The sequence below is a fragment of the Ambystoma mexicanum genome, chromosome 5q, assembly GCF_040938575.1.
Source record: "Ambystoma mexicanum isolate Mex_15411 chromosome 5q, UKY_AmexF1_1, whole genome shotgun sequence".
Taxonomy (NCBI): domain Eukaryota; kingdom Metazoa; phylum Chordata; class Amphibia; order Caudata; family Ambystomatidae; genus Ambystoma; species Ambystoma mexicanum.
The window spans coordinates 1,252,451,556-1,252,467,853 of NC_090933.1; the positions used below are offsets into that span (position 1 = coordinate 1,252,451,556).

General features: G+C 44.0%; 1 protein-coding gene and 1 long non-coding RNA gene across 2 annotated transcripts in view; one reads left to right on the forward strand and one right to left on the reverse strand.

Annotated features, from left to right (window-relative positions):
• Positions 1–16,298, reverse strand: part of LOC138497984 (uncharacterized) — a 613,371-nt gene that overhangs the window by 510,369 nt on the left and 86,704 nt on the right. The gene's annotated exons all lie outside the window — the stretch shown is intronic.
• The window catches only part of LOC138497983 (1-phosphatidylinositol 4,5-bisphosphate phosphodiesterase gamma-1-like), a 738,955-nt gene that overhangs the window by 472,195 nt on the left and 250,462 nt on the right, over positions 1–16,298 (forward strand). The window contains exon 15 of the mRNA XM_069621756.1: positions 3,825–3,944. Coding sequence (XP_069477857.1) covers positions 3,825–3,944 — 120 coding nt within the window. The remainder of the gene's footprint in view (positions 1–3,824; positions 3,945–16,298) is intronic.

Below are 16,298 nucleotides of genomic sequence, written 5' to 3' on the forward strand. Positions count from 1 at the left end.
CAGACAATGGACTCTGCCTCATTGGAGACTCGAACTACCATAGGAGCAAAACTGCACTACTGCAATGCTCTTCTTGCAGGCACTTCAGCCAAAAACCTAAATCGGCTCCAAATAGTCCAGAACATATAACGCTATTACCTCCGCGTCTGCCCACACCACTAAATTAATAAATGCCATAAAACCTTTCCTCTCCAACCAAAACTGTCTCTCCATTGCTCGAACTACCATAGGAGCAAAACTAGACTACTGCAATGCTCTTCTTGCAGGCACTTCAGCCAAAAACCTAAATCGGCTCCAAATAGTCCAGAACAATGCGCTCAGAGCAGCACTTAATACCCCTAAAAGAGACCACATCACACAGGCGAGACGGGCGGCCCACTGGCTACCGGCAGAAGAGAGAATCACATTCAAGACACTCAATTTAACACTTAAGTGCTTAAGCCTCTCTGCCCCTCCTTACCTCACGGATACCATTATCAGAGACTCTTCATCACATCCCAAGAGAACTGACTACACTAACCTATTGCGCATCCCACCCATCAAAAGGGCCAAAGCGGGGGGGGGATCAGCTTTCCTCACTTAGCCCCCAACTTTGGAATGCCCTGCCCGACGGACTCCGAGCCGAGACTTCCCTCGCAGCTTTCCGCAAAGGTCTCAAAACTACACTATTTAACTAAAACACCTCACATCACTCCGGGCGGATCCTCAAGGGACTGAGGCAACTTCCATTACATAGTATGTTATCCGACACTCTGTTACGTCCTTTACCTCGCCTGTGCTAATCTTTTCTTGTCATTCTAATGTAATGCCTGTAACTAAGTCTGTATACCGTAACACTCTGTCATGTAACCAGGTAACTAAGCCTTCTTCTGTAACCAGCCATGATTATGTGTAACAGTGCCACGATGCCTCAGGGTTGCTGAGCGCTATATAAATACTAATAAATGAATAAAATAAATAAACAAAAGTGTGGACCTCAGGGTTGGTTAATCTCCCTTGCACACCACTCTTAAACACCTGGGATAAATAGGTGCATCCTATTGCACAGCACTGTAACAGTACAATGTAGACATTCCAAAATTCCATAGGTGGGAGGGAAAATTAGCTTCCAACCTTCAGGGGTAGGGTTGACAGCAGAGTAAGGGCTTGTTATAGATTTTCCATGGCTCTGTACATTTGCTGTTCAGAAAGGGGCCATTCTGGGAGGAGTGCTGATCCAGTTAAAGCGTTGGACAGACCTCCCACAGAAGAAGCAGGGGAGGTGGACTGAATTCGGATTGCTCAAGCGGAATATGGTCATAATTCTGGGTGTTTATAATGGGGTGAATAGCAGAAGAGTTGTCAGGTGTTCAAATATCCGGGGCTCATGAATGTTCTTTTGAGATTCTCAACAAGGTCTGTGAAATGCTTGGTTATCTCAAACATGTGGATCTTCGGTTGTTTTCCTTGCGAGCGGTCAGATGCTTGGTCTGGATAAAATTGAGGGCGGTCAGCGCTGGTGTTCTGAGGGTCCAAAGGCTCCAGGGGCAATGGTTAGAAGCTGCAGATGGATCTTCTAATGGAAGGAGCAGAAGGGCATTACTGGAGACAAAGCTCTGGAACAACAGTATGATACAAACCATCCAGCTTTGCTGGGGTATGATTACAGAAAAACCCAGCAATGGCTTTTCAGGTAAGGGGACCCTCCTATGGACAAAGGCGCTTTGGGTGGTTAATTCGGTTTAGTACTTCATCGTTGAATCAACACAGCGAGGGAGGAGGCAAGCCAGGAATCCTGAGGGTAGAGGGTTTGAAGCTTGTGGCAAGTCAACCAGAGTGAGATGTGCATTGTCCTTTGGTCTCATCCAGCTAAAGGGGAGATCCAGTTTCAGGATGTTCCTTGGAAGGTTGCATATTCCTGCATGCCTTGCTTATGCCTGATCTTTGGTAATCATTCCCTTCTGTGCAAAGAACTGTACTCTGAGAGTTCTTCACATAATTGAAGAAGTCTCTCCCCGTTTACGTGCAATCAGGGTCAACGTTAGGTTCCAGGGCCCAAATATAAGATTTGCGTTCATTCAAACATTCTGGGGACAATCACTGGAAGCCGTTGCATACAAAGCTTGAAGGCTTCTTCCTCTGCAAAATCATCAGATGTGTTTTCAGTTATGAATCCAGACATCATTAAACATGGTCGGATCTGGTCTTGACCATTGCTGTCCGGGAACTCTGAGACTTCCAGATCCATAACCATATATTACCAAATTACTTCCACGCAGGACTAATGTCTGAGTTGCAGGACACTGGGTTTTATATGGGCATTGCTGGAGTGGTGTCCCCTGAAATTGTGAAAAGGCTGCCATCAACATGTGCAGCCCTCACAGTCAGCTATTTGAGGTTAGTCACATAGGAAACATGGGGCACCGCCACTCAGAGGACCTCAGGATCTCTCAGAGCAGTCATATGGCATTTGCCTCTCTTGGTCTTGCAATTAGGACTCATCTGGGAAAAAGTCAGCAAGCCCGTCTCACAATCCTTTTCAACATGCTGACTTGACTGACAGAATCTAAACGCAAGGGGGTCAAGATAGTCATGTTGCCACAGAATGTTAATGGGGTCCTGTTCATTGACTTTAGCTCAAAGCATAAACAAACCATACATTTTAAGTAAATTTGGGCTGAGTAAATTGGCAAAAAGGTGTGTTTTCTTCTACAATAGTGAACTACTGTACTCAGTGCATATGAAACTGCATTATCCTTTTAACATGTTCGCCCTCATACCCCCCAGTGGTTAATGGACATTACCGCGAGGAATGAAATACTGTCAACCACAGAATAGCTTGACGCTAAAAAAACATTGTATCTGCCAGTTCTCAGCTGGTGGTAAAATCACCACCTGTTATTGTATTAAATACAAACAATACACAGGTAAACAATTATATAATTAAAGACCTTGGGCCTCAATACGAGTCCAGCGGTAACCATGCCGGAAAAACCGGCAGGCTGCCGCCGGACCCGTAATACCATTCCGCCTCCGTGATTGCTGGAATCACCGGGGCATTACAACCCCGGTGACCCGGTAATTCTGTAGGCGGAATTCTGTAAATCCCCATTCCCATAGAGTCAAAAAGGACTCCAAAAGGACTCCATGGGGATGGGGACCATAGAAACACTGGTTCCGTCTATGATAGAGCCGGTGTTTCCATGTCCGCCTGCTGGCGAGTGGTGTTACTCCCACCAGGTCAGACCTGGCGGGAGTGACACCTCCCGCCTGCAGGACTCGGAATCAGCCGGCCCGGAAACAACGGTGACAGCGGATTTACCGCCACCGTTGTTTCCGGACCGGCAGACTTGTAATGAGGCCCCATGTAAGACAAAGGTTTACTAAAGCAAAGGAATTGCATGGTTTTCATAAACATTGAACTGTTTTCCATTTGCAGTTCTTTTCTATATGTAAATATTCGACTATTTTTATAAGAACAGCAAATTCAGTTCTTCACCTGCACCATCGAAAATGACTATTTGCAGTTCCTGCGCAATTTTGAGCCCTGTGTAGTGGGGTCGACCTGTAAAATAATTTGGTGCATTGCATGGCCTCTCCATTGATTGCCCGGTTCTCTTCAGGTCACAGGTCTCAATTCCAGCACGTACCACTGTGCTGTTTTTTCCCCATTTATGGTCATTACAATAATTGCTTTCGAGTTAAGTTATAATAACACCTTTTGTCAAAGTGCCACAGAACAATTTAATAGGTGGCACGCACTGACAAATCATCAAAAAAGTATCATTTTTATTGATACGATTGCAGGCCAAGTCTTAGTTCTTTCCTTTCTTTTACATGTTTAGCACAAGAAGCTTGTTGAAGGAAACCTATATGAGGAGGTCTCAACGGCCAGCTACTCGGAGAACGACATCAGCAACTCAATCAAAAATGGCATCCTCTACTTAGAGGATCCCATTGACCATGTAAGTATGTATGTATGTGTCGGGAGGATAGCTCAGGGGCAATGTGCTCGCCTTGAAAGCAAGACCACACGGAGCCACACCGGTTCAATTCCAGGGTCCGTGCTTAGAAACCTCTGGGTATTAAGCACGTTATAAATAACCTATCATATCATAAGTATGGGTAGTTTGTGCAGACACAATAAAGAAAAACTGTAATGAGCAACATGTGCAGGGATATGGTCGGAATGATTAAATTTCCTTCACTGATTTGTTAATTGATCACAACAGAAGAAACAGTGGAGAAATGCATTGTGGTACTTGTATTTGATGCACACAGATTTTGTTCAAAAGTCAGTACTTCTCCACCAGCCACCGTAGTAATTTTTGAGAACATGAAGTTTTGGAGCCGGAGTAGTGAGTGAAGAGTTAAGTGGGGACAGCCCCTCTACCCAATATTAATCTTATTCTACTATTTATTGTTTGAATTTAATGTTTATTTTTTTCTACTTATTTGAAGAGGTTACTAAAATGTGTACGGTTGAAGCTCTGATTGACAATAGTAAGGATCCCATCTTGAAGATGGAGAGCATTCAGTGAACGCTCCCGCCGGGTTTGAAACCTTACGGAAAGTCATCATGGGCCAGAACACAAGTTTTCAAAGACAGTTGTGTCCAATCCAGGCATGAAAGGACATCTTTAAGAGCATGCTTCAACTATAAGGTAGCTTTCAAAGTAATTGATTTGAAGGAATCATTGCCTGGATTATTACCTGGTTTCATGGCAATTCAAATTTGTAGGAACATCTCGACAATCCTTCAGATGTATTGTCCAAGTCTAAAGTAGCTGCGCTTGCATTCCCTGCACTACACTAACAAATGGCTGTTCTATAGCCCGAATGAGTCTCGTGAAGAAAGAGCTTGTGCTTATAATTATAAGCTTATTACATACCTGATCTAAAATAAATCCTGACTATGCTGAGGTTAAAAAGATGGGAGTAATCACTAGCATTTTAATACTCCTGTTATCTTCTACTAGTGAAAATACCTTCAAAGTCTGAGCTATGAGCTGACTACGAATTACTCTGAGCATTCATCTGTCCCCTTCTTGACATTTTTCTCTCCATTTGGTCCAGATTAGTACAAAAGATGGCTGGCTTATTTAGCTGCATGACAGGCTATTAATGAGACCACCTATACATACTGATATATTTGTTTCTTTGTTTGCCCTGATGAAGGGTCATATATTGTTTTTTAATGTACTGAAACATGTAGATCTTGTTGTGTCTTCTACTTCATCGAGTTAGACTGTTTTCCTATGTCTTGGTTCTTTCTTTTTATTTCCATAAAACACATTTTACTGACATCACGCCTTGCTCAGTGGACTATTTCTATTGATTTAATAATATTCATTTTTGCATGTTTAATGCTGCCATAATTTAGCATTAAAGGAAACATTATTAAACACTAGTCCATGTGAACACCATAAATAACCTCACGTGTTAATCAAATTGAAACACAGAATAACACTTCTTTCCCAGCTACGAACTGTGATAGACTCTGCGACATAGAAGACAGACTTCATAGATAAAGAATAAAAAGCAATCTTAATTTAAGTTTTCTTTGCTGACAGAGTTGGCTGTTGTATTCTGGTCAAGCCTTCATAAATCTGTACTTTAAGTGTCTCTGGGTTTTTTGGCCTACAGAATAGGACCATGCCTGTGTGTGTTATACAGTTCAAAGGGGTGGCTACTTTTCCAGTACTCACACTCTCCACAGGCAGCGAGCGTCTCAGTTATTGAAGACTTTTGTAATTCCCTCTGAGCAGTGCAGTGTTGTAAATAAGGAACACATTCTTATCTCAGTCAGACCTCAAACCTTTAAACTTTGTTTGAAACTTCCCAACCTGGAAAATAATTGTCAGGGCTAGGCGAGTAATAGTGTCCCAATGATATAACTGGTAGTTAGTTCAGTGGTAGGTAAAAATTCCCTAAAACACAGTATGGTCTGGTACACAAAAATATAGGGCTGAGAATGGTACCTGGAGGCCACTGGAGAAGTCATAATGCTCAGGATGTCGTAGATGCCAAATCCAGATGGGCTGAAAGCCCGCCGCGAATGGCATGAGGGCGCATAAAAAGGAGGCATGCAAAATGTAGAAATAACTGTCTGCAATGAATATCTGCAATGTTTGAACAAATAACAAGAATTGGTGAGCTACCTTCCTCATGGACAACAGCCATCATTGTCCCTATATTCAAACAAGAGGACAAAGCAGAACCAAGAAACTATAGACACGTTGTATTATTGGATGTAATTGGGAAACTATTTGCATCCAATATGCAGAAACATCTTGCAAATTGGACCAACAATTCAAACATCACGGACCTAAGATAGACAGGCTTTACAAAAGGGATTGGGACGGAACAGAATTTATTTATCCTAAACGTAATAAAGATGCAAAACAATCAAAGGCAAATCTAATCTACACCTGGCGATCATCGACCTACTGCAGGCATTTGACAGTGTGAATAGAACAAAATGTTGGCCCAAACTCTCTGCTTGGAATTGTCCAGAGGATCTTCTTCACACAATCAAGGCCTTTCACATCAACAACTCCATGCAAATAAGGCTAAACAACCAAGGAGAGCTATCATCGAAAATTAAAATTAAAACAGACAAAGGTGTGACACTGTTCAACCTGTATCTGTCGGACTTACCAACCTCATTCGAGAACGTGAATGATTTCCCTCCTAAAATCAATGATCAACATATCACATTGATTATATATGCTGACGATGTGGTGCCCATAGACCGGACACAAATTGGACTTCAACGCAAATGAAATCAACTTTAAAAAAAACATGCAAATCAATGAGCTAGTGATAAACAGCAAAAAATTCAAAATCATAAGCTTTGTACACAAAGTGGGGAAAAAAAGATCTCCGCTCAAATTTAAGCTAAGGAAAGAGATGCTTGAACAAGTTGACTCCATAAGATACCTTGGCATTCATTTCAACAAAACATTTGGAGAAGTGACATGGATAAACACGCTAAAATCAAAAATGAAATTGCTTGCAATACAAGGGGCTATAGTGCATGTGTGTTATGGGAAATTCACCATGATACCCATAATTACCCTTCATAAACAGAAAGTCGTACCAAATGTGACATATGGTGGGGAGGCAGGACTAAGCATGTTGTGGTCTACATGAAAGGTACTTGAAGGCAACATTTGGAACGCAGTACTGCATCTGCCAAAAAGTGTAACAACAAGTGCCATCAGATGTGAACTGAGTCTCCAATCTTTGCAGTCTATTATGATATGGAAAAGTATTTCCCTTCTCAGGAAGATTTCCATGCAAGACTCAGCACCTCTGTACCGAATTCTATTGCAACAAACAAATGGAATTTATCCCTGGCCCCTAGATGAATGGTAGAATTGTATGGAGCACTTGGCACATATGGACATGTCCCTAGAGATCCTAATCACAAACCCTGGTGCGGTCAAACGAAAGCTGCAAATTAAAGACTTGATTAAAACGCAGAATCGTAGATTGCAATATAAATTACTCTCGCTGTTCCCAAATGAGCCGCGTAGGACTAACAGCCTGCCAAAAAAAGCTTCCCAGTCGACACCATCGCAATCAAAAGGTTAAACCTATATACAACTGTTAGGACTGTTTTTCTGAAGTCCAACTAATGGCTTAGTAAAACCATTCTACTGAGGCAGTACAAGATTCCACTCTTAGTATAAGGCTTTACCACCTGAGTTCGGGGTAGCATAGACAGAGCAGCCAGGCTTATCTTAGGAGGGAGAGAGGGCAGTAGATACAGTACAAGTGAAAATTGTAATACAAATGATCCAAAGAAACACTGAAACACTATGTATTGTAAAAATAAAGGATTTATTTAAATACAGGTAGGCCCAGATAAATCTAGGGGTTAAGTAAGTACTAACACATTATATAAAATCACAATATAAAACACAACACTATACTTGAAAGTTCACAGACCCAAGTATAGACCTTATTTGGAACACCTAACAGAAGTTCTAGGGAAGTCAAAACCTTGTTATGCACATTTAGTATAGATCAAGCCTATTCTTTGGGAGTAAAAGACAAATGGTTACTTTTCAGATTACTTTTGGTAATACAAGGACAGTAAGCCCTTCCAGTTGTACAGTGACTCTTGGAACAAATCACATAAACAATCAACTGGACAATATACTTTTTGGTGAATAGTGAAACACTTATTCTAGGTGCAGTAAAAACCTAATGAAGTAATATACAATTACAAATGCTTTGAAAATCAGGGAACCCCAGATTGAGGTAAGCAATAACTCTGGTAACTTGTTTTGGATGGCACACAGCTAACACAAGGTAAGTAAAACCCACTTACTTTAACTTCACAATGAAGGGGAAAGTAAAACCCAATGTCACACTTTACTTAATAGTTAGTCTAGGTAGGCAACAACCTAATGTAGACTTATTACAGACAGGCTAGCAGCAAGTCAGGGGAAGCAAGACCCAGTTGGGGGACACTCATACAGTTATCCTAACAGGACTAACCTGGTGATACCAACAGTTGGAGGACACTCATACAATTACCCTATAGGAATAATCTGGTGAAACCAACACATTACTTTTGTAAAGAGGCACAACCTAATCACAGGAGAGTAAAATACCTTCACATCTACTTTCATTTAGACTGGTAAAACAGTGGCTAAGGAAGAAAAGATGTTAACCATACTTTTAAGAATAGTGCATCACACATTCAAGATCAGTAAAAACTTTTGTAACTGTTCACTCTGAGAATTACAGTTACCCACCAACTCTTTACAAGTAAGTAAAACACTTGATTTCTTTTCTAGGGAGAAGTCCCAATCCCAATCCCTTCAGTCTTTCCCTTAGATCATGAGTGTTCTCAGTGGCAGAAGGGGGGTCACTAGGACTAGTGACCAACAGGCAGTGTTGGAATAAGTTCTTTAGTAGCAAAAGTCAGAGTTCCTTAGGAAAACTGGGCAAACAGGTGAGTACTTTACTTCTAGGGTTAGAAGAGGGTCCAGGGGCTTCACAGAAAACACCTTAGCAGGATCCTAGCAGTGGGGCTGGGTGTACTGGACGAGGGACCTCCCAATCACAGAAAACACCCCAGGACTACACAGAAATCCCAAAAGGCTTAAGGTAAGTATATACCCAAGCCAACACAGTACCTCAGCAATGAAGAAGAGATTGCAGCAGGAGAACTTCAGGGACTGCAGCCAAATACCCGGTCAGTGGATTCCTTGTCCTGGAGACTGAACACAAGACCTCAGAAGGGACTTTGCAGCAGGGATCGATGAAGAAGGCTCTAGGCAAGATTTCTCTCATGGCGGTTCTGCGGGTTTGGTGCCTTTTCAAGGACCACAGAAGACAGAAAATTGCAGTTGAATTCTCGTTGTTACAAAGGTCCAGCACTCTTGTGAGGGGACTTATCAGACTCGATTCGTGTCTCTGGAGATACACCAGGATGCCCACGAAGTTTCAGCGAGTTTCGGACTTTGGAAGACCGTGCACCGCACAGTGGCTGGAGGTCCCAGGGTATTGGGGTATTTCAAGAAGGCAAGGTCGCAGCAACCCGTGGGATGGCTCAAAATGCAGGTCGTATTGAGTCTAGTGGGTTTCACCATGCTCTGGGTTCGGGTCATCGTTTTCGGAGACCCCAGGTCAATCGGAAGGAAGGGCTGCAGCAGGCTCCGGTTACACAGCAGGCTCTCCGGTCACTGGAAATCATTCCCTCCGCTTTTCCTTCGTCATCCTCTTCGGTTTTCTGTTCCATTGGTCGGCATGACTTCAGCTTCCAGGTTTCCAGTATTTATCAGGAACTACAGCACAACCTCTGCATTCTCTCCCCGCATTTTACAAGAAAGGGGCGTCTGGCTGTCCAATCAGGACAGCCAGCCCCCCACTGGGATTTGGCCCAGTTGAAGGAAGGCGTAAGACAAAGGAGGGGGAAGTTTTGGACTCCTCCCCCACTTCCTGTGCTTACAGACTGACTGGAGCCTGGGCGGAGTGTCCAGGGGACTCCCGCCAAAGACAAAACTCAAACAAAGGAATTTTGCGCCCTGGATGTCAGGGGAAGGAACAAGAAACACTGAAATGGCAGAAAAAGAAGACAGGGGCCATTTTGGTAAAAATGAGCACCTTAGGTGCCTTTACTGCAGCTGTGATTACAGCCCGCGATAAAAGTGCACCAAATTAGTAAAAGGTATCACTGCCACCAGCCATTAAAGGTAGGCTTGTCCCTGTAACAGAAGTGTTACAGTTTTAATGTGAAAGGGGATACATTGTTTCTCCCCAGCACTCCACATAAGGTGGGGTGTGCTGGTTTCACAGAATGAAATGTAAAAGGGATCCAAAGATCCTTTCTACCCTTGGGAACGGTAGTTCACTCAAGGTTAGCACAAGACAGTTAAATGGGGAGCCCCTAGGGCAACCCAGCAACAACAGGCACTTATTGCCAATAAGTTGTTAGACATGATAACTTTAAAAAGACACTATGGAGAGTCTTAAAAATGACACCCATAAAAAGAGTTAAAGATTTGGTGAGTGTGGAAAAAGGTTCGCACTCACTGAGGTATTAATGAACAATATCCCACTAGAAAAGCAAAAAGTTCTGGAGTTGAACCAGGAAAGGAAGATTTGCCAGCTCTGTGGAAATTGTACCTAACAACAACTAAAGAGATCATGTACATGAGGAAACAAAAAGACTGCCCTGACAATGAATGTGGATTCTGCAAGAAATTTAACACCACAGAATCGATCAAACATCTGCTGATTTCTTGCTCGGGGTTGACATCACAGAGGACAGGCAACCTAAAAAGACATATCAGCGACAAAAGCACGGTACCCACGGATGAATGGTGGAGGCTTTTCTTACTTGGTGAAAACACAGCTCGCGTATGTGCAGGCATAGACTTTCTAGACAAAATACTGGAAACGTCTAATGTGACTGAAGAAGTTAAAGTCGAATAAGACAGAAGAAATAACAGATGAATGACACATGAATGCTGATGAGTAAAGGAGTAAATGTAAATGCAATACTGCAAATGGAATTAGGATAACCGAAGAACAGTGAACGATGTTTCCTCTTTTAAATGTGTAAAAGAAGTTTGTAATAAACTATTACCCAATAAAAAAAAGAAAAACTGTTCCGAACTGAACGAGGGCGAAGTTAGGACGTAGAAGGAGGGCGTTATGATACCGAAATCATAAAAAAGGGAGAAAAAAAACAATCCCAGACACCAAAACATAACAGGATCCAATTCAAGTCGAGAGGAAGTTTGGGTCGGTAACGGGGACTCTGAGTGAGGAAAAAAAGGGGGGAACGGAAGAGCGCAAGGAGCAAGAGCAAGGGGGCGGGAGGAACAGGTCAAGGACAGAGCAAGGGACTACTGTCATATAATGCTAGGCAACAAGGACTCCCCGGTTTGTTGTAGAGCAACCCGTTGAGGGGACCGCCATCCTTTTTCTGTCCTGTTGGATTGTACAGCTCTCAAGACGGCACTTGCGTTTCATGATGACCTCACTGCGTCTTTCTGTGTGCGAGGCGTGTGTTGCACGCCTGCTGCTGAGACATGGAGTTGTGTCCATCAGTGCTTAATTTGAAAATAAATAAGTGCCAGGGCCTAAATATTTTGTAGCACTCCTGTGACACTGCGGGTAGGCAGTTACCCCAACTGCTGCCACCGCCCATAACTGCTCCCCACAGTGTCGACATATTTGGGGTTACAATGCAACTCACACCTGCTCATTGTGCTTGATGTATGTACTAACTATCACCACTTCATCATTAAAGTGAGTCTGAGACAAAAGGGCTGGTGTTCAAAAATAAGTGCCCTTGCAAACACCCCAACAAATTAAGCACTGGCATCTGTTATCCGCGAAGGGGGCTGCGAAGCCGATCCTCTGAAACGTTGGTACGTGACCATAACCTCTAAACTCAGTCTGGGCATCCAGGATGCAACGTATTAAGCAAAGAATACATTCCTTTGGCTTCGGGATTAAGTTTCCCAGAGCACAAGTTTTCATGCAATGAATAAAAGACTCAACTCAGTCTGTGCGTCAAGACTAAGTTTCTCAGAGTGCAACATTGTAAGTAATGCTTGCCCAGGATTCCCCAGCTGATGCACCAGCAGCTCCAGCAGCTCACTCGGAGCTTGGTGACTCAGCCTTCCAGGATGCCATGGTTCCGGCACACTATGCTGTGTTACCTCGCCATTGTTTTTCAGCTTCACTCTCTCAGTATTTCATGTTAAAATTACTAATGCTTACAATTTGGTTTGGACCTAGTTCATTTTTGTTTAGTTTATTCAGTTTTCAAAAATATGTAACTGTTCCAACAACACATGCTCATTCTGTTCCTGTTGGGTTTTGGACTCACTTTCTCAAGATGTAGCGGTTCAAGAAGCACATGCTCATTCTGTTCCTGTTGGGTTGTTGTACTCACTTTCTCAGGGTGTAGTGCTTCCAGCAGCACATGCTCATTCTGTTCCTGTTGGGTTGTTGTACTCACTTTCTCAGGGTGTAGTGCTTCCAGCAGCACATGCTCATTCTGTTCCTGTTGGGTTGTTGTACTCACTTTCTCAGGGTGTAGTGGTTCAAGCAGCACATGCTCATTCTGTTCCTGTTGGGTTGTTGTACTCACTTTCTCAGGGTGTAGTGGTTCAAGCAGCACATGCTCATTCTGTTCCTGTTGGGTTGTTGTACTCACTTTCTCAGGGCGTAGTGCTTCCAGCAGCACATGCTCATTCTGTTTCTGTTGGGTTGTTGTACTCACTTTCTCAGGGTGTAGTGCTTCCAGCAGCACATGCTCATTCTGTTCCTGTTGGGTTGTTGTACTCACTTTCTCAGGGTGTAGTGGTTCAAGCAGCACATGCTCATTCTGTTCCTGTTGGGTTGTTGTACTCACTTTCTCAGGGTGTAGTGGTTCAAGCAGCACATGCTCATTCTGTTCCTGTTGGGTTGTTGTACTCACTTTCTCAGGATGTAGTGCTTCAAGCAACACATGCTCATTCAGTTAAACTGGTTTAGTGGACTCAATGTCCGAGTGTCCTGGGCTTTTGCCTTTTGAGTTCTTGTGGGTTGTTGGACTCACTGTCTTAGTGTGTAAGGGTTCAAGCAACACGTGCGTGTTCAGTATATTTGTTTTTTTTTACTTAGTAACCCAACATGCAATAGTTGAGACATAGTCTTTCAGCTGATGTTGGGTTTTTGGAGTCCTTTCCTGCAACAATTGTTTTCCCAGCCTCCTTTCTACTGCTCTACTTCAGGCTCCCACTGTCTTTCGGCGTGAACCTGTCCTTGATCTCTATGTTCGAGCTTCTGATTTTGAGCTTTCCTACTTTCCTACTCTCTCACTTGACACTGCTTACTTTTTCTGATTCCCCTGGCTCAGGGTTGTCCAACTCCAGGCCTCGAGGGCTGGAAACATGTTGGCTTTTCAGGATACCTCTCATTAAAATTCATGAGATAAATTTGCATGCAGTTATTCTAAATGTATGCAATTTTTCTCATGAATATTAATGGGAGACATACTGAGAATACGTCAAGACTCTGGCCCGCGAGGTGTGGAGTTGGGCAACCCCGTCCTACCTACTCAGTCTGGGAGTGCTCTGCTGTTAGTGTCTCATCATTTTCCACTTCGTAGCGTTCCTCTCTTCGTCACTGTTGACAGGCTCCATGTCTAAGATACAGCAGAACCCTTCCAGCCAAGCTCCCTCCAGAGAATTGGCTTCAGCATGTCAGGTTCTCAGAGGACTCTTGATTGTTCTCCATTGTGGTTCTCGGTACTGTAGCTGGCTGTTCTGTGTTCTATGGCAGAACTCCTTCATAGCAGGTGGATGTCACCTCTGGCTCAGTTCTCACACATTAGGTGGGTGAAGACTTTGGCTCAGCTCTCCCCACACAGTTTCAGGAACCCTTCCTATTCTTCCTGCACGGGTTTCGAAGTGGGCGTAGTCCCGCTGATCACATCACCCGACTACTGCCGTGAAAAAATGCGCTCTCTTGGAGCATGTATAATTATTGCATAAGTACCCAATTGCCCTATTCACCAGCAGGGGAAGCGCTTTTTAGACTTATTGTCAATGTCAGGGAGCCCTTCGACAATTATTTATAATGTTCTGGACTGTGTACAACACATCTAATTGCTGTTTCCTTTCTAGAAAGAGAGCCTATCACATAGCAAGTTGATTATTGAAAGTATTAGACATGTTAATCAGACCATCATAACCTTTTGTGGCCATTACAGTTGAAAGGGGAGCGCAGCAATTTCCTTATTTATGGGCGAGTGCTTGATAGTTTAGCCAGGATGTTGGTTTGCTTCAGAGTTGTCAATGAGTCCATGTCACCAGGAGTATCTTTATGCAGTCTTGAGTTTTAGCGAGCAGCTCTTGCATGTTGAACCTTGAAGTCCCATACCTGTAACAAAACAACTGAAACTACAATTCTCAGCAAGCAAATGGCTGTTGGCAAAAAAAAAAACAGGACTGGATTCATTTATCTAACAAGGCTACTACCCTAGCTGTATCAAGGAGGGACGAAAACCTCTCCCAAAGATAGGTAGGATACAAGTAGCAATGACTAGGCCTTCGGAAAATACCTAGGATTGAGCAAATCCAAACCCCTTTCCCCTCTGCTGAGATGCTTGTATGAAGACCAGCTTACACTCCAACGTACTTCTCATGACAAAGACGGACCAGGTTTTGTTTTATCATTACATAGCCCCTCCCAACACGGATCGTAGTGCGGATCCAGATGGGAGCAAACCAGCTGGCATACTGGGCCCAGGCAAGGAAGAATGAGCTGCTGGGGAAGAGCGCAGAGAAGCACTTGCTCCTAGCGCCGGGAAACGCGGCAGTGCGGCGCAAGGAGAGAGAGAAGAAACCGTTGTGGCCAGGCTCAACATCATGAACCGTCCTGCAGTACCATTAGTAGAGAACGAAATTACCGCCTCTCCACACAGAGATCCCATAGAGCACCAGAGATCGACAGAGGGAGGGCGTGGGCATACCCTTTCCGAAGGAACACATCCATGCACTTGCAGGAACAATCCAGTTGGACCAAATAAAAACCACAAACGTAGTGCTCGAACTCCCCACGGAGCTATGTACATTACTAGTGAACGCACACAGAGAAACTCTGTGGGGTTTAGCCTTCTTTCCAAGGCAGTGCCCTGTTCACACATGCCTTGGGAGGGGAAGACAGGGTTTGAGGGCCATTCCCTTATGAGGGAGTGAGATATAAACAGGAGACAGGGAAGGCAGCATGTGGTAATTGGGATGGGGTCAGCAGTGGAGGTAAACCAAGAGACCAGCAGGAGGGAGGAGCTAGTATTTGCTTGGGGAAGAGATTTGTGCAGCAGGTGAGGTAGTGGTTTTGGGGTGAAAGTGGTTCTGCAGTATGAATGCGCGTGTGTGGCAAGTAAATAGAGTAAAGTAGTGCAAGGAGTGTACATGAATGTGTTGGTGTGGATTGAAAGGAGGGTGTTTTTGTAGTTTGGAGAGTGGAGTGGTGGGAGGAGAGTAGCCGTGGTGGTTGGCGAAGAGTTGTAGTAGAGGTGTGGGGAGAGTAGTGGTAGTGGTGGGAGGAGAGTAGTAGTAGCAGTAGAAGAATAGTAGTTTGGCAGAGGAGTAGTAAAGTGGAGTAGGAAGGAAGTGGATGGGAAATTAACATCAAAGGGTGGGGCCTAGGGGGTAGGCAGATTGAAACATCAGAAGGACAGAGGATTGTAGGGTGGAGTAACAGGAAGAGAGAGGGAAAGGTGTATGTGAGTGCGAGGGACCCACTCGGGATCTATTGAGTATCTGCACGGTACTCCCAAACCCTTAGGAAACTAACCTTTGGTTAGAGAAGGGAAAGATAGACCACCCCTAAGGGAGTTTAAATAGCCAGAACCTAGGCTTAGGGGACCATCGATAGCCACAACAAGCTATTAGACAGTAGGCATTACCAATCAGTAGCATTAACAAGGAGTTACGGACGCTTCGGTTAGGGAGTGACCTCACTAGAGACGAAAGAAAAAGGGGCTGCCCAGGGATCCACAAAGCTATAAATGAAAACCCTTGGACTGCTATGTGTCTGAATGTGTTTACTGTGACGTGTAGTTCATGACATGGCGTCAGTTGGGAACTCTGAAGCTTATGTAGAATGGTGATTATTGTGGGAGATGTGACGGATCTGACAGCTTCGTCATTTATTCCCTGGAAGGAAGCCTGTCTTACGTGGCCAGGGAAAGGCAGAAGCTACCTGGCTCTGACCCTGGGGGTGGTTGTCTGCAGTAGGACCACGTGGGAGAAGACAAGCACCAGGGAGACAGAGAGACTGAATCAATAAGA